General features: G+C 47.7%; 2 protein-coding genes across 7 annotated transcripts; one reads left to right on the top strand and one right to left on the bottom strand.

Moving 5' to 3' along the window:
* Positions 1 to 86: 86 nt before the first annotated feature.
* ELMO2 (engulfment and cell motility 2) lies at positions 87 to 17,477 on the bottom strand. Of its 6 annotated transcripts, none has more exons than XM_050313816.1 (22): positions 17,329 to 17,477; positions 12,771 to 12,896; positions 12,596 to 12,636; positions 12,012 to 12,084; positions 11,635 to 11,685; positions 10,982 to 11,163; positions 10,146 to 10,245; positions 9,893 to 10,044; positions 8,510 to 8,588; positions 7,857 to 7,895; positions 5,447 to 5,497; positions 4,991 to 5,113; positions 4,243 to 4,377; positions 3,707 to 3,811; positions 3,517 to 3,625; positions 2,782 to 2,918; positions 2,307 to 2,470; positions 2,113 to 2,225; positions 1,707 to 1,814; positions 1,295 to 1,381; positions 900 to 973; positions 87 to 413 (listed from the first exon to the last, which is right to left on the bottom strand). In XM_050313816.1, exons 2-22 carry the CDS (start codon positions 12,846 to 12,848, stop codon positions 213 to 215), a joined length of 2,202 nt encoding a protein of 733 aa, XP_050169773.1. In that variant the 5' UTR covers positions 12,849 to 12,896; positions 17,329 to 17,477; the 3' UTR covers positions 87 to 212. The 6 variants fall into 6 exon arrangements, with proteins under 6 accessions (XP_050169773.1, XP_050169777.1, XP_050169775.1 ...); XM_050313820.1 differs by having other exon boundaries at positions 7,857 to 7,892; XM_050313818.1 differs by having other exon boundaries at positions 17,305 to 17,455.
* Positions 17,478 to 17,611: 134 nt separating this feature from the next.
* On the top strand, positions 17,612 to 20,005 carry SNRPB (small nuclear ribonucleoprotein polypeptides B and B1). Its single transcript, XM_050313832.1, has 7 exons — positions 17,612 to 17,726; positions 17,803 to 17,954; positions 18,320 to 18,431; positions 18,692 to 18,844; positions 19,168 to 19,306; positions 19,488 to 19,613; positions 19,820 to 20,005. Exons 1-7 carry the CDS (start codon positions 17,724 to 17,726, stop codon positions 19,855 to 19,857), a joined length of 723 nt encoding a protein of 240 aa, XP_050169789.1. The 5' UTR covers positions 17,612 to 17,723; the 3' UTR covers positions 19,858 to 20,005.
* The last annotated feature ends 274 nt before the right edge of the window (positions 20,006 to 20,279 follow it).

Below are 20,279 nucleotides of genomic sequence, written 5' to 3'. Positions count from 1 at the left end.
CGGGCGGCCCAGACGGTGCCCGAGCGGGGCGGGCGCGCAGCGCTGACGCTCCGCGCAGGGCGGAAAGAGGCGGAGGCGGCGGCGGCTCGGAGCGCTACTGGTTATTATTGAACCGATACAAAAGGCGGGCGGCGCCGGGTCCCCCGCCCCGGCCGCCCCCGGGTCCCGGTGCCGGTGCCGAGCGCGCCCCGGGCGGTGCCGGCGGCGGTGCCTCAGCCGTAGTGGTACACGAAGTCGTAGCTGCTCGGCTCCTTGGGGATCGGCGGCGGCGCTTCGGGGATCTGGATGTTCTCCAAGTCCAGGAGCCTCAGCTTCATCTCCATGCTCAGCAGCGTGTCCAGGTCGCTCTTGGTCAGCTCGCTGGACATGTCCTTCCCCAAGAGAGCGTTAAGCCCATCAATCCAGATACAGTACTGTGGGAAAGAAAGGGTAATTCACAACTGCAGGCATAAATGAGAGGTTATGGTGAATCTTTCCATCCATGCAACAATTAGAGATGCTCCTATACTGCTTCAAAATAGAAAACACTGGTGGGAAAAAAAACCAAAACAAACCATATCCAACCCCAAAACAGTGCCCACAGATTTACAATGGAAGTTTCAAGCCTAGAGGTTAAGTGTAACCTCCTGGCTCTGGGAAAGGGCCAAGAGTTTCTGTTGTGGCATAACAAAAGAAAAAGCAAACCTATTCTAGGCATCATAGAAGGAAAGACAGTAGCAGTGCAGACTAGGGGAAATTAAGTAACTACAAAAACAATGATTCACATTAAGCATCAGCAACATATTCTAAGAATGAATGGGAGACAGCCTGTTCAAGTCTTTAATGAGAAGCAACTGATTCTGCTTAATCTCTGAAGCTAATTGCTATATATTCTACTGCTTGACCACTGTGTTTCTTACCTCATACTTATTAGGTGCAATGAAGTTCAGGGTCTCATCGGGATCGTATAATATGGAGAAGGCCAATTCTAACACTTCCTGAATGGAAAAGAATCTTTCAGTCACCAACTGAACAAAACATTACAGCACGTTCTGCCTGCCAACCCGAGAGGAGCTGCCTTGCTCAGCTCAGTACACTTGCCCATGTTGGTGAACAACTCTGAACAGATTACAGCCCAACCACACAGTGCCCACAGCTCCCAGGAGTCACAAAGGAATACTAGGAAAAGGCCCAGATAGGAGATGGGCTTTGTAAACAACACCTCTGCATTGTGGGAGACCATTTGCTCCCGTTCCTCTCTTTCAGACTTCAGTGCTACAGAAATAGATACTGATGACAGGCAAAAAGAGAGCACTTGCCTTGTTCTGTTTCAGTGCACTTTTCTCCTTCATGTGTGGACAATCCTTCCCTGTGACAATGGCTTTGATGTCTGCAACTGGAACTAACAGTGAAAAAGTAAAACTCCTGAGCAAGCAATCCTAACCAGGAAAAGACAGAACTTTTTTGTCTTTGCAAACTGAGGATCGTTTGTTTTTTTGGCTCATTACTGCAGTTTTCCAAAACACATTACCAGTAACATCCTGGCAGTTGGCTGTTAAAAAAGAAATACCAAGCAATTCCAAGACTTCAAGAATTTGGGAAGGACTGAAAGTTGGTATCATCTCAGTCAGGGTTTCAGCCACAGCTCTTTCATCTTTATCTAGGATTATACTCAGCCTCTAGACAGCAGAGCACAGAACAGTGCACAGCCTGTAATCAGGACTTACTTTTTTCCTGTAGAGATTCAAAGGTCACTTCCCCCTGGGCATTATCTTCCAGATCTCCATAGTGTAGCACCTTGTGATTCAGAGCCAGGCGACAATACCAGAACCTTTCTGGAACACACACCAAGCAGAGTAAGCTGAGCAAGATCATTCACAGGAAGCCTGACAGTTACTACATTAGAGCCTCTCCACCCAATCCATCTGCTCCCCCAGCTCCTCAGCACAGCTTTAGTTCATGAGGGACTCTTAGAAATGCACATCTGTGCCATCCCAAACTACTGGCTGATATGGACAGCCCAGGTAACCAGCCTTTCTTTCAGCAACATGCCTGCTGGTGGATTATTTCATTAGATCTTATTTGCTATAGTTCTTCACATGAAAAAAAATGCAGCAGACACTGTCCCCTTACCTTGTCTTCTGCGGTTCCCAATTTTTCGAAAGCTACTTCCCTCACAAAGCCTGTTCAGGCGCTGTTGCTTTATCAGCTCCAAGATCTCAGGCTGGATTTTCTCCCTCAGCTCCCTGGCAATCAAACAGGGAAGAGTAAGCAGGAAGTGGAGAAAGCAGCAAGCACAGAAGGCAGTGTTTTTGTCAGGCACGTACACAATAGGAGGTGACTGGAAGTCATCTTGGCTCATTCTCTCAGACTGGCGTAGCCGCAGAATCTCTGAATAGCTCAGGCTGCGCAGTTTGCTCTTGAACTGGTCCAAGGAGTTTGGTTTAGAAGGGAGAGCCCGTGTGATCTGTTCCCTCACAACCTGCATAACCTAAAGAGGTGGGGCAGAGGGAAGAGCAAGTCACGTTCTTGCTGCTTACTGGCATCAGAGAACCAGGCCACAGCTCAGAACTGACACGGGATAAGTGGGGCCAGGAGTATCAACACAGTGACTCTGAAGATGAAGAACCACCAAAAATGACCTCAGGTCACACTAGATAAAAATCGGGCCATCCCCCTTACAGCCCACATCAATGCCCTGTCACATCTTCTGTGCCCTACCCTTTAATGAATTGTACAAGCTGAGTGAACACCTGCTGATCTGCAAAAGACTTTACAAAAATATCTCTTCTCCACCCTGACCTTATTAAAATCTTCTGCTGTCGCCCTCATTTCTTTCCAGGTCTTGTTCAGCAGCTGGATGCAGATGGCAAATAGTTCCTCAAATGCACGGTCATGGGTGAAAAACATGGGGTGATAGTCATTCCGGCCTTCATTGGCTTCAGAAAGAAACAAACCACAGCCATGTGAGCATTTTGTACAAAAGGTACTAAGGGTAACTAAAATCCACTACAGTGAGATTCCTGATGGTGTACAACAGTACTTACTCCCAGAGATTAAGACAGTTTATTGGGAACAGCAACTATCCCTGTGCTTCACCACGCAAACCTCTGTGATTCATGTACCCTTTTCATCCTACTCCCCAAAAATGACTGCTTGCAACATTTCCCACCTTCCTCTGGCAGAATTTCTTACAGTGGTTAATTTTCTAGGAATACTCTGTTGAGACTGGCAGCACTAATAAACTTTTCTCAAGTTCACGATGGTTTCTAGACTATTTTTTTTATACAGCACCCTACTGAAGTTTCAGGAAGTTGAAACTTTCTGCTTGTGTCCATTTTTCAGGAGAACCAGAGAACACAAACACGAAATTTCTCACTTCATTTTGACACTGAGACACCAACAAGCTGCCCCTTTCCCTACAGGACAGATGTAAGATCAAGGTTCAAATGCTTGTGAACGCTGGTCAGCCTGTAAAGCTACTTCCAGAAGCATCAGCCCAGCAATCTGTAAAGCTGGGAAATAAATGGTACTTACGGAGTTCCCCAACCTGCAAGATCTCACAAAGCATCCTGGTAAGTTCAATGGCACTGCGCCCAAAGGGACACTCGTGCTTATCTTCTCGACTGCTGTTCTCCAGAACAATCTACAAGAAGAAGGTGCCACACACGCAATAAGAGGACCTGCTGAGGTGTTGGCATCTGTAAAAAGCAGCAGCTTCACTCACCCTGATATAGGTGTCCTGATGAAATTTGGCCAAATAGAGCATGTTGTCCAGTGCCAACATCCCTGGAGGAGTCTGAGTAAAATCCATGGCTGGATTGATGTGGTTCTGTGAAAAGAATGCGTAGAAAGAATACAAACAAATTAGCTCAAAGAAATTGCGTGAGAACATTTTCTGAATGAATTTCACAACTGCCTGCCCATCAAGCACTCCCTCACATCTATCCAAGAGGTAACCCTGGATGACAATGCTATCCAAACTTTCTAGAAGAGAGGCTGATGCCACGTTCCTCATAGAATAGGTGCGTGTGGTAAGCAAATACCTCCACAGAATGTGCTCAATAAACCCTGGCATTTAACCAATCAGCAAGTTCATAAGCCTTCCCTGGGAGCCTGAGTGTAGCTGAATTTCTAAACTCAGACGCAGAAGTTTGATAAAGCAAACGGCTATTCCTGTTCCTTATTTCCCCACAGCTCCAATGGAGATTGTTCAGATTGCCTTCACATGGTTTAGAGCCAGCACTCTCTCTAGATGCATACAGTGAATCCCAGCATCTTGTAGTCCTTGGTGTACATGGCTTTGCGTTTCTCTGTTCCGCTGCCCGGGACGCTGTTGCTGTCGGACTCTGCATCGAATGCGATTCTTCTCAACTCAAATATGATGTCTCTCTGTGCCTGAAAGACAGAGGGGGCAGGGAAATGGCAACCTGATCAATCCCTGGGGCAGTATTTTCACACAATGCACAGAACTACCACTCCTTTCAGAGCCCGAACAATGAAATACAGAAAAATGCCCAAGGTCATTCGCACTAAACGAGAGGCAACGCATTTCAAATCTGCAAGTTTCAGTCCACTGGAGTAAGGCAAAGTATTTGTTGGCAATTTCTAGGCTTTCAGATAATGCCAAGGCATTTCTCACTAAAGACTGCGATGCTCCTAAGGACTGAGCAACAGACACCTTCAAAATGCCCATTTTCCTCATATGCTGCAAAGAAATGGATCAGATGATGTGCCCTCCATAGAGGGGGAGTAATCAGTTTTTGACAGCTGGCATCACACTGGCCAAGAAAGGAGCATATGGCTTCCAGTGACCACTTACATCTCAAAATCCCACAGCCAGCAGCAGGATAATCACGAGCATACCCTGATCTCAGGGACTACAAGGTGAGGGGTGGTTTTGAAACCATATGCACCACCTACTGCAAATTTTAGAGAGCTAAAGGAGCTTGGGAATAAAGGCCCCCTGTACATCCTATTCCATCAGATCTTACTCAGCTCTAACAGTCACCTGATCATTGGGATCCATCTTGGTCATCATTCTCTCTTCCAGCAGATTAAAGGTCAGGACCTGCAGCACGTACAGCTGATGGGCCATTTCTGTTTTAATGGGGCGGTTTCCTCTGATCACATGCTGCAAAATAACAGACAGGGTAGAAATGAAGGGAGTACGAATAAACACTTAGGTAGTAGCTCTAGGCATATGCCAGGCTAGATGCCCATCTCTCTGTGTGAAGGTTCAGCTGTTTAACCTCCATATTCCACCAGAAGCATAATGATAATGCTCTGTAACAGCTGAAAGTAGCATCCTGATAACTCCCTTTTGAACAAGTGACCCCAGCTTCACCTTTGAAAGAGTCACTTTTCAGCAAGTGCCCTGAGGACAGGTGAATTTACACTATGCACAAGGGAAACACCTCTACTGAGGGAACTTTAGGAAGCACTGTGTTATTCCAGACATACTTACATTCAGGATTATAGACCTCAGGTGCTTCTGGGCAAATGCATTAGCCATTTCCTGTTGTGGAATTTAGAGATGAAATAACGTGAGTGAAATAAAAAACAAAAGGCCCACATTGTGCAGGAAGGAGAGAATGAAATAAGCCTATGGACTGGAGATAGCACTGGCACACAACAAAGTGCTTCTACTACAGACTGTCAATTTAGCATGGCCTCTCACCACAAAGCAAGCACCAGGTTGGGATGCAACGGTCATCTTTACCATGGCACAACTCAGAGATGGCTCCCCTACAAAACATCAATGTGGAGAAAGGCACTGCTGTGGTCAAAGCACAGAAGCAAATTCAGCTTAACGTTGGACATCTAAGGATACTTCAGGTATGGCAGCAGGGAGCATACTGTGGGTTGCCCAGGAAAAATCTGTCATCTACAAGAGGTTCCTCCAATTAGCATTTCACAGCTTTCTGCACCAAGGTACACCCGGGAGAACAAGGGCTAGAGGATGCAGGTTTCACATCTCCTCCCGCTCTGACATTTACATTTCCTTTGTCCCAGTTCCTAAAGACATGTTCAGAAGTCAGTTTAAGCACAATTTGCAGAAGCATTTATTTCAGTTTAGAAAAATGCAGGGTAGTAATTTTCATGCTTACAGGAAAGCTTCCACTTTCCCTCTTTACTGCATGGCTTCCCTCCCCAGGTGAGGAGGGTTTCCCAGCCATGGAGTAATGATGACAAACAGTCACAGCAGATGCGAGATGCCTTCAGTTCCAGCACCAATTACACATGCACCTCCAAAAACCTAACCTGTGCTTCCCTTGTAAATTGTGGAGATGCACTTTCTAACATAGCAGGGATCTCATTACACCTGCAAGGAGAGTGGCACAAGTGCTAATGTCAAATGGGAACGTTATCACGAGTTTGCTGCTGCAAGCAAAGTCTTTGGGTAAGAAAAATCTGTTGGGCATTATATCATCTGGAAGAGGTCCAAAAGATCTGACAGTCAGAGATCTCTTCGCATTCCTCTGCAGTGCAGATTGAGAGTTGGGAGCAGATGTGGAGTCTCAGACAATTGCATTCAATCAGCTGCGCATTCTGAGCAATCCAAGACTGCTCCAACTGCTCATATCAACCCTGCTCCTGACAGACTATAAAAAGTCTGGTCAAATGTGTGCATTAACCTTTTTCCAAGTTCCTATTATCACTTTTGATCCAGACAGAAACCTCCTAAGCCAAGACAGTGATAACACTGACTGGCAGCCAAGCTGTGATGGCTGCACGTTCAGCGGCATTTGTGTGACAAGCAAAGTGAGTCAGTGCTTGAGTGGAAGATATCTATGAAGTATCTAGATGAAATAGGAGAGCTTTCAGAGATAACACACTGCCCTCTGAGTCATTATTTTTTACTACAATTTGTGAGATGTAGCACTGAGAGCAGCCTGCTGCTGGGATTTGTTCACGCATGTGGCACAAGGAATCCTTACTCTGAAGGAATTAGTTTGTACATGGGATGAAGTAACAAGTGACTGAAGCAGATAAAAAAGGGGGAAAGACAAAAAGACAATTAAACAATTCTAAACAGCATAGAAAGAAGCATGAGTACACACACACAGTCTAACTACTGCCAAGGGGTCTATGTTCTGCTGAGAGTCCAACAGGGCCCACTTTGCTGCTTGTTTGCTTGTATCTTGGCTGACTTACCAATAGATGAGTATGATTTTTCTTATTTTCTTGTGTTATGCATATCTATTAATTTTAGAAATTATGTAACATTTATTGAGACAGCAGGTTCCCCTCTGAAGGGGCTGCATCCTGGCAAAAGTGGAACATCCTCTGTGCCACTCAGAAAATCTAAAAAATGTACCAGAACCTCAAGATACAGAAGGCTGCAAATCAACCTCTTAACAAGAGTGGTGATTTCCATGGAGATAGCACAGGGTAAAAAACATACTACAATTCCCATGAGGGAGAAGTCACAGATCAGGCAGAATTTATGCTCTAGCCCCCAGTCAGCAACAGATTTTGTGACTGCTCTTCACAGACAAACAACAGCTCTATCTTTACAAGGACACAGCTGGATATAAAACTGTCATTGAGATTTGGGGTATAAAAAGTTAAAAGAGACTCAGATTGCTAAAGAACTGCTTCCAGTTTTACCACTGGTTCACCTGATCAGTCACCAGTTCCCTTTTACGATCATCTGTATGATCTTGTTTTCACAGTAAGTCATTCAAGGTTTCTCCTGCTACTGATTCTTTTCCCCTCCACAGTCTGAGTAGATATCCCCACCCTTCTCCCTAGGCTCATCCCCTCTCTGAAGCCTGGGTGCATCTCCCCTGGGATACAAGGAGGCACAGCTGGAGGGAAGCTAACACAGCCTACAGCTCCGCATGACCAGCCCCCAGGCTCGAGTTACTTACAGTGATGGGCAGGTCTAGAGGGTTAAGCAGCTTGTCCTGCTGGCAGAAAGCAAAAAAAAAAAAGGCACAAAGAGAAGCAGACAGGATTTAGCTCAGAGTCCAGAAACGAGGCACAAACGGGGCACTGGAGAAGGAAGGCTCAACACAGCAAAGCTACACAATACACACGTATGCACATCTTGCACGTAGCTGGGACCTTGGGGGTTTCCTCAGAGCAGGACGGGTGATTCATTTCTCACATTTGCCAGCAGGAATATCCCCCTGTGACTTCAAGAAGGTCCCCTTTGGCGGGGAGGGAGAGATGTGGTGTCTGTTTTGGAAGCACATACAAACCCAAGGACTCTACCCAGCCTACCTCTCCCATACACAATTAACTTTCTTAGGGAATTTTCCCCTGCTGTCTGGAGGATTACCTTCTATTCTCTCAAGGTCTTTCAAAATCCTTTCTGAGCATCTCCTAGATAGAGATGTGTGCTCCAGGACACATTATTAATGGGATGGTACTTTTTCTCCAGTGTTGCCATACTGAAACAGCCACATAAGTTCTTGGCAAGGTCTGAGCTCTACCTTGCCCAGACAATATGATTTCTGAGGCATAAAGCAAACGGCCAGCAACCATTATTCAGGTTTAAAGCCAAAAGGCCAGAACAAACCTGTCTCTTGTCCTCAGGTGCCTTCAGGAAGAGGGCATTGATCAGAGCAATGGCATATGTCTGAATCTCTTGGTTTGAGCTGCACAAAGAAAGAAAGGGAGGATCATAAGAGAACAGGCAGTACAGAACATTACAGCTTGGTGCTCTGCCTGCACCATGAGAACACTGATTACAGCTGTCCTGCATTTCAACAAACAAGCAGGACTCATGTAATCTACGTTCATGATGTCCAACCCTTCCCAAGGCTTGCAAAAAGCTGACAGAAATTTCTGTCTGCTGGGTCCATTAACCAGGAGACAGAGCAGACTGCAGCCCAGCACCACCACAGCTTGTTTCCAGTGCTGGAACTGTCTCTGTAAAACCTCATTACACTGCAGTCTGTTACATGGATGCAGCTTGAAACCTGTAAGGAGCAAGTAATTTTTCTCCTCTGTGCCAAGGGAAGCCACCAAGTGCAAATGGAACTAAGGGGAAATCACACCTCTCTTTACAGCTTTGCCTTCCAACCTCAATAGTTTGGCCCAACCCCCCACTTCTTATTTTTACTGAAGAGCTTCTTCAGGTAAAGGGTCCTTATTCCCTTTCTAGACCACAAACAGCACGTGGCTGCACTTGTGATGTTGAAAACATCACAGCAAGAAGCTTCCAAATGCCAATCACACCCTTCCACCCTCACCTTAAGGCTGTATGAGCCCAAAGTGACACTGATGCAGTACCCTGTTTGCCCTATCATGTTGTTAAACTACTCACTGATTAAGGAATATCCGTCATATCCACAATTAGTGCTTTTCCACATTTGCAGAATTAAAAGGCTTGAGAAAAAAATAACCAACCTACTCAAAGCTCTGACAATTACATGCTTCTTTTTCTTTTATGGAAGAGTAGAGCTGTCCTAGACAAACAGCCCTAAGAGACAGATATTGATTTGTCGGTTTGTCAGTTTGTTGAGAAGAAGGAGATGAAAGGATTTTTTTTTTTTCCCCTTCAAGCAAGAAAAGCAATTGTTTTCTTCCTTAATATGCAGGACAAAACCCAGAAGAAGATGAGTTCTTAGATTCTAGTGGAGACAATTTGAAGAGGGGTGAAGGTGGCAGATGACTGGATGCAGATGGTTTGGGAAATTGTTTTTAGCCAAACACAGGTTTGGTTCTAACACAGAACACACCTGTGCAGTTGTTTAAGCAGAACATCTTTGTTCAAGACATATACTCACGTCCCCAAGTGCTTCCAGAACACAGAACATATTTTTCTAGGATTTTTTTTTTTTTTCAAATCCATTAGAAATGTCAAAGTTCAAGGAAGGTGTCACATCGGTAATACTTAATATTATATTATACACAATAAAATTGCGACAAATCACACTGTTGCTTGGTGGACACTCACACTTGCAGGTGGGAAATGAGCTGCCCCACGGTGATCTCCTCTGCAATCTTCTGGTACAGAGTCTGACTGTTGAGCACCATGCTCTCCAGGATGGCCAGGGACCGCTGGAGGATGGACACGTCCACCATGGGCTGGCTCACGTACCCTGCGATCTACAGACAGATGGACCAGCACAGTCATTTTGCTCTTCCTGGAAGCTGCCTTAAAGCATGAAAAGAAAGAGTATCCACTCACCCCCTCCACCCAAACTCACCTGTTTGATGAAGGTGATTGAGACCATGTCCCAGGAGACAATGCCGTGGTCCATGAGCTCCAAGAAGGCAGTCAGGGTGAAAGCCAACATTTCACTGTAACTGAGAAAACGAAGAATGTGGTTACAAAGAGATCTGGCAGCAAGGAAAAAAGCCTGTCCAAGCTGAATAAGCTGGGTAAGAGAAAAATGTCACCCCCTTTTAATAAAACAGGCTACAGTTTTGCACCTGGAGGAGCAATAAAGTATATGCATTTATGCAGACAATTTTACTGTTCTGTAGAAATACACTGTAGAAAGACATTTTATTTTTCCTGATGACAGGCACAAATTAAAAATAGCAACAATAAGTCCCTAGTCCTGCCACCAGAGACTTGCAACAACCTGCATCAGCACTTGGCTATTAAAAGGAACAAGCGTGTTTTAACATCAGAGAGAAACAAAGGAAAATTAATTGTCCTTCCCTAAATATTGGGATCCTGACTTGAAATAAAATAAGACCACAGCATGAACTGTGGAAAATTTAGAATATAACCACAAGACAGAATGGTAAAGATTGCAAAAAATGCAGGAATTGCAAGAAATGCAGGGCAGCCTCTGGGAGGAGAGGCTGAGGCTGCCCCATGCCAGACACAGCCAGTGCCAGGCAGCTCCAGGAAGAGCCACCACTGGCCAAGCCACTCCTTCTGCCTCACGAGGTTTAGCCAAGGACAAGAACAACTTTGTTTAAACAGTTCAACTTTGCTGTGAGGTGAGTAGCTTTATGCCACTTCAGCAAGCAAAACTAGCCCCTTATTTGGGGCCCTCTGTTTCAGAGCCCTGGAGGAGAGGAGACTTACTGGGACAGCAGCTTGGTCCCGCTCTCCACGAGCCGTGTCAGCACCGTGATCCCTTCCATGTTGATGAACTCCGTGGCAAAGGTCACGTCCGCCGAAAGTTTGGCCAGTTCCTTCATGGCATCCAGTCGTGCTTCCATGCTGTGGGACTGGATCCTCTCCATCAGCTGGCGAGCTGCCCTAGACTGGCAGGGAAGAGGGATGGTGCCAGTTACAGACCAGTTACCTGCAGCCTGAGTTCTGAGACCAGCATCAGCGTTCTGTCAGGAGGCCGTGGATGGGCAGAGAGAGCAGAGCCAGGGTAGAGAGACACCAGCAAACAGAAATTCAGTAGCAGCAGTCAGCTAAGACAGACTGCACTCAGCAACAGTTACAGCCCAGCAGGAGGTGAGCAAAATGCTATTTTACAAGTTAGAGCAACACCATTAAAGAAATACAATATTAAAAGAAAGTCTCAGATTCAAAGAGAAGCACAAGAACATTTTGTATATCCACAAGACATTCCATAGGATTTCTCAGACATGGATCTGCCTCATTGGGCAGAATGAAGGGAATCCCCCTGCAATTTGGGGAGGAGAGAGAAGAGCCAAGAGGCAAGAAACAGCCTGTCTTCCATGGACAGTTCCTGAGAATGAAGGATGTGAGGAAGCATTTACCGGGGAGACTGCCAGCTGTAGGATGGTTCCATTCTTGATGTCACAGCGAGTCTGAAAGAAAACACAGACTTTAAACCGTGGAAAAGCTGGGGGGAAAGAAAGCAGTTGGATCTGCAGTGCACATCTGTATGCATGAGTAAAGGAGTTCTTACATCACACAACCCCACTGAGGGCACTGGAATTGAGATGCTGAGCCCCCACACCCATGGGCATGCAAAGGGAGAAGTGCAAGGCTCCTCAGCTGAATGACACCATTCAAGACTGAGACCAGAGACGCTGCCCCTCAAGGATTAGTGCCAGTGTTGTTTCATCCACAGTTCCAAGACATTCTGCACTCTCCCCCAGGGTACCAGCAGGCTGCTGCCTCTCACACTGACCTGCTCTGTGATGTACAGCTGGGGACCATCAGCATACCGCAGGGTGTAGTACTCAGGGTTTGGCAGGGACCACCTGGCAGAGGAAGAAGAAGGACACATAAGCTTCTTCCTCCTCTTTCTTCTGGCCCTCAGTTAGGAAATGGAGCTCCATGCCAGGAGGGTGCAAAAGAACTTTCAAGCAAAGCTTTAGCAGGGGAAATTAGGTCTCCTGAAGAAGAGAGAAAACACCTTGCTCTTGAGGGGAATGTGGGACTCCAGCCTACTCTAAATCAACTCTGTGGGACATCTCAGGAGGCCTACACTTCAGTAAGAGCTGGATGGGCCAATGCCCAGAGAAACCAACCCTAGGGCACACATAGGCACACACTGAGAACTGGAATAAAGACCCAAGGCCCTCGTGTTCCGGGAGATCCTTTTCTCCACAATTTAAACCCAGCCCATGGCACGGCCAGAACTGGCAGCAGGCAGCATGGATTGTGCCAGCAGCACATTATTAACAAGCAGCAGAGACTTTCCACGGTACCCCAGCAAGGTTTGTCAGCGGGACAGACTTTCTCCACGAGGGTTCCCAGGGAACTACTCACCCATCACAGACCTCCTTGATGATGGATGCAAGAGGCCTTTTCTAGAACAGAAAGAGAGTCCTCAGTAGCCATGTCCCTCTCAACCAGAAAGGAATTCTGCCCATTTCTACGCTTCCCACATTGCAGTATCAACGCTGTGGTGCCTTTCCTCCCCCATCTGGTTACCAGGTCTCACCTGATCTATCTCCAGCAGCTGGGCATTGGCACCCGGCCACTCAACAGCCACTTTCACAATGTCTGAAGGCGGTGGCATTGCTCCAGACTCCTCCAAGTGCCTTTACAACAGCATACACCTCCACACCTGTGAAGAGAAAGGATAGTGAGTATCTCTCTGAAAGCTATTTCATTTGTTACATTGGATCTAACATCAAGCTTCAAAACACCAGACAGGATCAGCCTTATGGTTTCCTGGGCCTCACAGGGACAAAACATCCAGTGTAGCAGGGATCAAGGCCTCACACTAAAACAGCACACTGTGAAATGGCACGTCCAGCCTCATCATCTAGAATAGTTCTGAGAGCTTGGCAGGGCATTCACGAGAAGGAGGGTCCCTCTGCTCAGCAAAGCCCCATCGACCACCCACCACCATCTGTACTGCCAGGCCAGTTTACAGGGGGAGGAAAGCAATTGCTCCCCAGGCCTGGCTGCTGTCAGTATGTGGGAGCAGAAACACACTGTCCAGGTAGCCTCCCTCCCGTGGGTTGGGCAAGGTGAGGCCACACAAAGGAAGACTGCTCATAAGGGGCTTCAATTAAATTAGTGTTTCAAAGAAGCCTCCACAGCCCACAGAGCCAGGCTAATTCACAAACAGAAAGCACAGAGCCTATGGTGTCCTATGGAAAACGCTACCTCCAAATCCCATGAGCATGTCTTATCACAGATTTCTTCTCAAATTTTGATTACCAGCTCTCTATTCTCTCATTCCAAGACAGAAACAGACAATTTACTCTTTGCTATCAGAGATGTGAACTTGCAGCAAATATGTTCTCAAGGGGCCTCTAACCCTGAACACATACAGAGCTGCTGGTGCTATTTTCCCATCCATTACAATCCATAATTTAGGCTCTACTCCTTTATTCCACGCTCATCCTGACGCAGTGCATCTTCTGTTCTCCAAAGTAAAGTAGGAATTCAGGCAATAAAGCATAAGGAACCAGGACCAAGAACTGTACCTTGCCTCAATGCATAAGCAGAGCAAAGCACTGAGGAACCTTCACAAAGACAGGAAAGCTTTGAACCCAGATATATTTAGAAGGCTGAAGCCCCCTGTTCAGCACTTACTACTGGGGTATCCAATGCAAGATTACTCATACCAGTTTTCTTCAGCCTGTTCACAAATCAGTGGTCAATATGTCTGAGGACAGGAAAAGTGTGCCAAGCATGGCATGTCAGAAGAGTCCCTCCTGATCCAAAAATACTCTCTCTAGCATTCAAGTACAGTGTAATACAGAGACAAGGCAGAACCAAGAAAGCCTGCTGAACCAATGCACTCCACAGCAGCAGACATAAGAAATCAGAGCTTACACAACCCTGCTGTCTTGCAATAAGGCAGATGAACCCAACAGAAAAATATGAATCAGTCCTCCTCACTTCCTTTTCCCCAAATTACACACAGACTAAGATAAAATTAAAATAATTTAATCCTTCAAATGTCTTTTGCAGCAATAGATCAACTAAATCTTTAAGTATACATTGGCAATTACTGGCACACAATCAGTAGTTCTGTACGTACTCCCCGAAGTGCCCAATTTGTATGACACCCCCAGATCTGCAGGATACACAGGTTTCCATGGATTAGATCCAGAAACAGACAGGCAGTTCCCAAAAGGTGGGTGATTTCTACTCACTGCTCCCCATTCTGCAATTAAAGCCTATGATGGCCCAAATCTGACAAGCCTGAGAAACCTTAGTCCTGTGCAGAAGCACACACACACCTTCTCCACTAACTAGACTGGCTTGTAATAACTGAACAGGTAATTACTGCTCCCACGAGTGAGCCAATTTGCAATTAGAAAACGTCAAACCCATTCAGTGTTCAAGGCAAGGCAAATACCCAGTGAAGAGACAAGGCTCAAAGATTACTTCCTGGAGTATTGAGAACTGAATTTGCAACTTTTAAACTAATGTACCCACAAGTAATTAGCATCTAATTACCACTTCTCCCTTCAGCCTCTTGCAGTACAGTCACAGCCTTTTATTTGCACCATGACTTACACTGCAAGGTGCTACTGAACAGTAAAAGGAAATATAGTACTTTATATGCCAAAACAGACACACAGATTACTACAGGTAGTTGCTTTGCAAATCTCTAACTTGTCTTTTTCCATGCAAAAAACCACTCCTCATTCAGAGAGAGGAAGTGCCCATTAAAACAGAAACACTGATATTATGGGAAATTCCAGAGAAATCACAGAATCATTTAGGCTGGAAAAGACCCTAAATGTTACCAAGTCCAAGCGTAGCCCTCACACCGCCCAGTCCACCACTAAAACATGTCCCTAAATGTCACATAAATGTCCTCTTTCATCAAAAACGTGCTGCAGAGGTTGGCCCACAGCTCCTAGAATCCATGCTCCCCACCTGCAGCTTCCCTGATATCCTCACCACTGAAAACAGGGACCAACCAAGCTGTGTTGCACTCCCTTGGTATCTCAAAAAAAAAGCTCTCAGCTGCATCCAAACGCAAAGCAATTCGCCATGATCTCCAAGACTATTTCTGCCCCAAATTTCTTCCATAAATGAGCACCCACTCACGACTGGCAACCATGTTCCAATCAGTATTCAAGGCACAGCAAATACACAGTGAAAGAAATGGAGCTTAAAGACTGTTTCTTTGCACAGCAGCAGCACCAGGGAACAGATACCACAGATCTCTCTCCTAAGGCAGAGATTTGAAGACCGAGAGGAATTGAATGAGTAGAACCCAGAGAAGTTAGAATTAAAAATTAAAAAAGGTAGAAAACTCTTCAAACAGTCTGGGTCAAACAATCCTTTGAAGGACCTACACGGGTCAGTGGCTCAGCAGAAGCAGATTTCCAGAAGAGGAAATCAAGAGTGGACTATGAATACAAAGGGTACTTCAGGTCAGCCTCTTAGCACCAGGTTGTCTGCCAAAAACATGCTTTGAGAAGATTTCAGTGCATGTCTGCAGACAAGGGAAGCGTCAGATGTTCAGTTTTACACTGGATATTTTGCAGTGCAATAGTGATAGAGCTGATAAAACGACTGTTCAGAATCTCTCTAGTGAAGCCCAGACTGTGATTTTGCATAACTGTGATTATTAGTTACTTATGGGTCTCTCCCAGCACATTCTTTACAACAACAGCATGTAAACAATTCCCACAGTTTTATACAGGGAGACAGCAGCCAAGCTGAAATCCATCAAAAATTAATTCCCTCTGCTTCTGCAGAGTGAGCTCTGTCATACAAAGCAGTGGTGCAGGGGTAGCTGCAGGGCAAGAAATCAGCACAATCCCTAAAACCACACTATTCAAGAGACTTCTGAGAAGCTGCAAGCTAAAACAACTGGAGTATTTTAAGCAGAACTTCCCTATTCACAAACTCAATCTTCTTTTCATTACAGATAGAGAACAAAGTGTGCTGCACACAGAATGAAAATGAGGAGGATGAAAGAACATTCTCTGAAAAAGAAAAGCTGCCTGGTAGAATCACCCAGTCAACAAGCAAATAGATGCAGTTTTTGAAACCTGTAGATGCAACAAAACACCCCCAGTCAGATCTCAGAGAGTCCCCAGATGGAGCCAACAGGCCAAGGGAAAGGTGGAAGTGACGCTGGCAGGAGGACTAACTGGACAGGTGTGTAGAGAAGACACCTTGGCCGAGCAGCAAGAAAGAATAGTAGGCAGCAGAGTCCAACCCGAGGGCTACACAGTTTTCTATGGTACTTCACATAACAAGCAATAAGAAACATCCTTCACTAGAGGAACCAAAGGGCTCAGAATCCATCTCTGGAATACCACATTCCTCCAAAGGCCTTCCACGGCTGTAAAACACTAAGCCTACGTGCTCTGGTCATGCACATTCCAACACGGCTTGGCACAGGCCACCTCTTGGCAAGGACAGAAACCGACAGCAACAGGCAAAAAGAGAACTGCTTTTTTAATTATTTTTAATCAGTCATGTGAGCTGAAAGCCGACAGTGAGTCGGCCCCTCCTGAAGCTTGGGCCAAAGCCCGATTTAAGGCGCTAAACGACTTTTTTTTTTTTTTTTTCCCTGCAAAGCGCCGTCCGTGCTGCGCCTCGGGCCCAGCCGGGGATGCGCAGCGGGAGCGGCGGGGACGGGCGGGCGACCCCCGGAGCCGGAGCCTGGGCAGGGCGGTGGGCGGGGGAGGCAGCAGGGGCTGGGGAGGCAGCAGACTCGAGGTTCGAGGCGCTGCACCGACGGCTGCGGCTCCCCATCCCCTCCCCTCGCCATCCGCATCCCCATCCCCGCCCGCGCTCACCCGGTCCCGCCGCGGCCGCTCCGCGCTCCGGCCGCCCCGGCGCCGCCCATGGGCGCGTCACTGCGCCCGCCGCGCTGCCATGGAGACCGCGGAGCCCATGGATAACATGGAGAACACGAGAACATGGAGACCCGAGCCCGCCCGCAGCGGTACGACCCGCCGGCCCCGCCACCCCCAGCGGCACCCCCTCCCACCGCACCGCACCGCACCGCACCCCGGGTCGGACGCCTCCCCAGCTCCTCTGACCGAGCGCCCCCCGTCCCTCCTCGCCTGCGGGGCCGCCGCGGGAGGGCTGGCGTCGGCTGCCCGAGCCCACGGAGCGCCGCCCCCGGGGCGCGGCTGCGAGCGCCGGGGGCCGCGGGGGCTCATGCAGGGCGGGCGCTCGGGCCGGCGCGGGGCTCTGGGGCTCTGGGGCGGCCGCGCTCGGCTCCCTCCGCCCCGACAGCGGGGCCGCGGAGCTCCGCGCAGCGCCCGCCCCGCCGCGTCCGTGCCGCCCCGCCCCGGGAAGCGCGTCCGCGGCGCGCCGGAACGGGCGGCGCTCGGGCAGGGCGGGAGGAAGTCGCGGAGGCCTCGCGTCGGAGCTTCCGCCGTGTGCGAGGAGCGAGGGAGGGCGGCGGGAGCTTCGGCGGCGGCGGCGGCGGGAGGGAGCACCGAGAGCCGCAGCCATGGTGAGCCCCGCGGGGATGGGGATGGGGATGCGCGGCGAGCCCCGGCCCGCGGGTTAACCGGGCGGTGTCTCTGCAGACGGTGGGCAAGAGCAGCAAGATGCTGCAGCACATCGACTACCGCATGCGGTGCATCCTGCAGGACGGGCGCGTCTTCATCGGCACCTTCAAGGCCTTCGACAAGCACATGAACCTCATCCTTTGCGACTGCGATGAGTTCCGCAAGATCAAGTGAGCGGCGGGCGGGGCCCCCAGCCCGGCCCCCGTCCTGGGGTGAAAGCCGGAGCATCCTTGCCTAAACACTCATGCGTTTAGTCGTACTTGGCAGATCCCCAAACTATCATCGCTCAAGAGGCACTTTGCTTCATTTCTTTCCAAATAACCAAAATATACTTCTCTGTGATGCCAGTTGTAGCGGTTTAGAGTTCTCCATATGCTTACTTAGAGGCATATAAAAACGTGATTTTTATGGTGGGCTCTCCTCTCTGGAGAAGCAGCCTAGTCATATATATTCTACTGTAAGTTCAAGGAGCATCATTCGTTCATTTTTTTTTTTTTTTTAATTCTCTTGTTTTTCAATGTTTTCTTCTCACCAGACCTAAAAATTCAAAACAGCCAGAGCGGGAAGAGAAACGAGTCCTTGGTCTTGTGTTGCTGCGAGGGGAAAACCTGGTATCCATGACGGTTGAAGGACCACCTCCAAAAGACGTAAGAATGAGCACAGAACTAAGCAAAAAGAGAAGGGATATCTGATAAATTTGCTTCCTTGCAGGAGAATGTTACTGCTGTGCTGTTCTAGACTTCCAGGTGCTGTTGTGACAAGGTCCAACAAATTTCACTGCCAGAAGCTCTAGTTCCTTTGTGGGCTTGGATGCTTAATTGGACAGAGGAGGGCTGTGGGCATCCCTAGGACCCGAGGACTTTAGTTTTGATAAATCTTTCTTTTTGGGGGGGGTGTCTCTTTTCAGACTGGAATTGCACGGGTTCCCCTTGCTGGTGCTGCTGGAGGACCTGGAGTTGGGAGAGCAGCAGGGAGGGGAGTACCAGCTGGTGCTCCCATGCCCCAGGCTCCAGCAGGATTAGCTGGCCCTGTCAGAGGAGTGGGAGGACCATCCCAACAGGTGAGATGCTGTGACGCACATGGCTTTTATTTTTTGGTCCCAGTGTGATACCATGAAGTTTGAGCCTAGTGAGGCTTTTTGGTACTAGGTTGCTGTAGGAACATTCTTATATGATGAAGAAGAGGGTTGAAAAGTGCAGCTTTTTGCACATAACTCAAGTGCTATCCTTTGACTTGTATTATAGGTCTGTAGCATCATTTAATACATTAGAGGAGACTGGTGTAATTTTCTGATGGGGAATTTCAGCGCTGCTTATTTTTTAGTTATTAATACAAAGCAGATGTTGCGCTGTTTTCCTGTGAGCCCGTTTGTTTTGCCTGCAGGTGATGACGCCCCAGGGCCGTGGAACAGTCGCAGCTGCTGCTGCAGCAGCCACTGCCAGCATTGCAGGAGCCCCAACTCAGTACACGCCAGGGCGTGGGGGTCCTCCCCCACCCATGAGCAGAGGAGCCCCTCCTCCAGGTAGGAATCCCTCTGGACAGTGGGGTAGCAAGGAGCTCATGTTCTGTGGCAGAATTGGTGACAAAAGAAGTAGTTACCCTAGTCTGATGAAGAACTGGTATGATGGAGGATATCCTGATGTCCAACTAGTGCCTTGAATATTCAGCTGGATTGACGTGCTTTGGTTTTTCTTGGGCTCCAGGAATGATGGGACCTCCTCCGGGCATGAGACCACCCATGGGCCCACCAATGGGAATGCCCCCTGGCCGAGGTGCTCCTATGGGAATGCCCCCACCAGGAATGAGACCACCACCCCCAGGAATGAGAGGTGAGTGGAGGTTATCCTGCCTAGAAAATACAAGAAGCTATAAGATGTTTGAAGGGTGATGCAGTCCAATGTCTCCCTAGCTATGCTAGTAAATGCTTTGGTGCCAAAAAAAAGGGGACCTAAGGCTATGTTGAGCAGGGGGAAAATGGTTTGTTGGTTTAGCCTTGCTGCTTCTGTCCTCTTCAACTCTTCTCCTTTATTCCCAGGGCCCCCTCCACCTGGCATGCGTCCACCAAGACCGTGAGATTAGTCTACAACGTACCTTTGAACTGTGAGAAGACCCAAGTAAGGGGATACATCGAGCAGTACCACCTCTCAAACCTTTGTAATGTATATTTTATATTTACTGCTTGTCAACTTTGCCCTTTTTAATAAAGTCAGAAAACCCAGTACTTGGGAGTCACTGTTGTGCTGCTCTGTTTATTTCAGGAGTGTAGCTGTTGTTTTTTGGTCAGCCCAGAAAAGCATGTTTGAGGCAAAAAGCTCAGTTTGTATAGACAGCTCAGAAACAAAACAGTTGGTCTGTGCTGAGATAGTGGAGATGGTGAAAATTCCAAGAAAGATTTAACACTTTCATGAAATTAAGTATGGGCTACTGCTCAGAATGGTCCCTGCTTTATCCACAAAGAACCTGGATTAAGAATAGTGATTTATGATGTTTTGCAT

This window comes from Myiozetetes cayanensis, unplaced genomic scaffold, assembly GCF_022539395.1.
Source record: "Myiozetetes cayanensis isolate MyiCay16 unplaced genomic scaffold, myiCay2020 scf19, whole genome shotgun sequence".
NCBI classification, from domain to species: Eukaryota; Metazoa; Chordata; class Aves; order Passeriformes; family Tyrannidae; genus Myiozetetes; species Myiozetetes cayanensis.
Note: the sequence above shows the minus strand (reverse complement) of the source record. Positions and strands in the feature narration are given on the sequence as shown.

What these genes read in the sequence shown, in the direction of transcription:
- SNRPB (XM_050313832.1), top strand. An exon ending in TGGGAGGACCATCCCAACAG is followed by an intron (nt 18,845 to 19,167) that starts GTGAGATGCTGT and finishes TTTTGCCTGCAG; the next exon opens with GTGATGACGCCCCAGGGCCG. An exon ending in ACCACCCCCAGGAATGAGAG is followed by an intron (nt 19,614 to 19,819) that starts GTGAGTGGAGGT and finishes CTTTATTCCCAG; the next exon opens with GGCCCCCTCCACCTGGCATG.
- ELMO2 (XM_050313816.1), bottom strand. Translation starts at nt 12,848, where the DNA reads ATGCCACCGCCTTCAGACATTGTGAAAGTGGCTGTTGAGTGGCCGGGT. An exon ending in TACAGCTGGCAGTCTCCCCG is followed by an intron (nt 11,164 to 11,634) that starts GTAAATGCTTCC and finishes CTTCCCTGCCAG; the next exon opens with TCTAGGGCAGCTCGCCAGCT. An exon ending in GGGACCAAGCTGCTGTCCCA is followed by an intron (nt 10,246 to 10,981) that starts GTAAGTCTCCTC and finishes TCGTTTTCTCAG; the next exon opens with TTACAGTGAAATGTTGGCTT.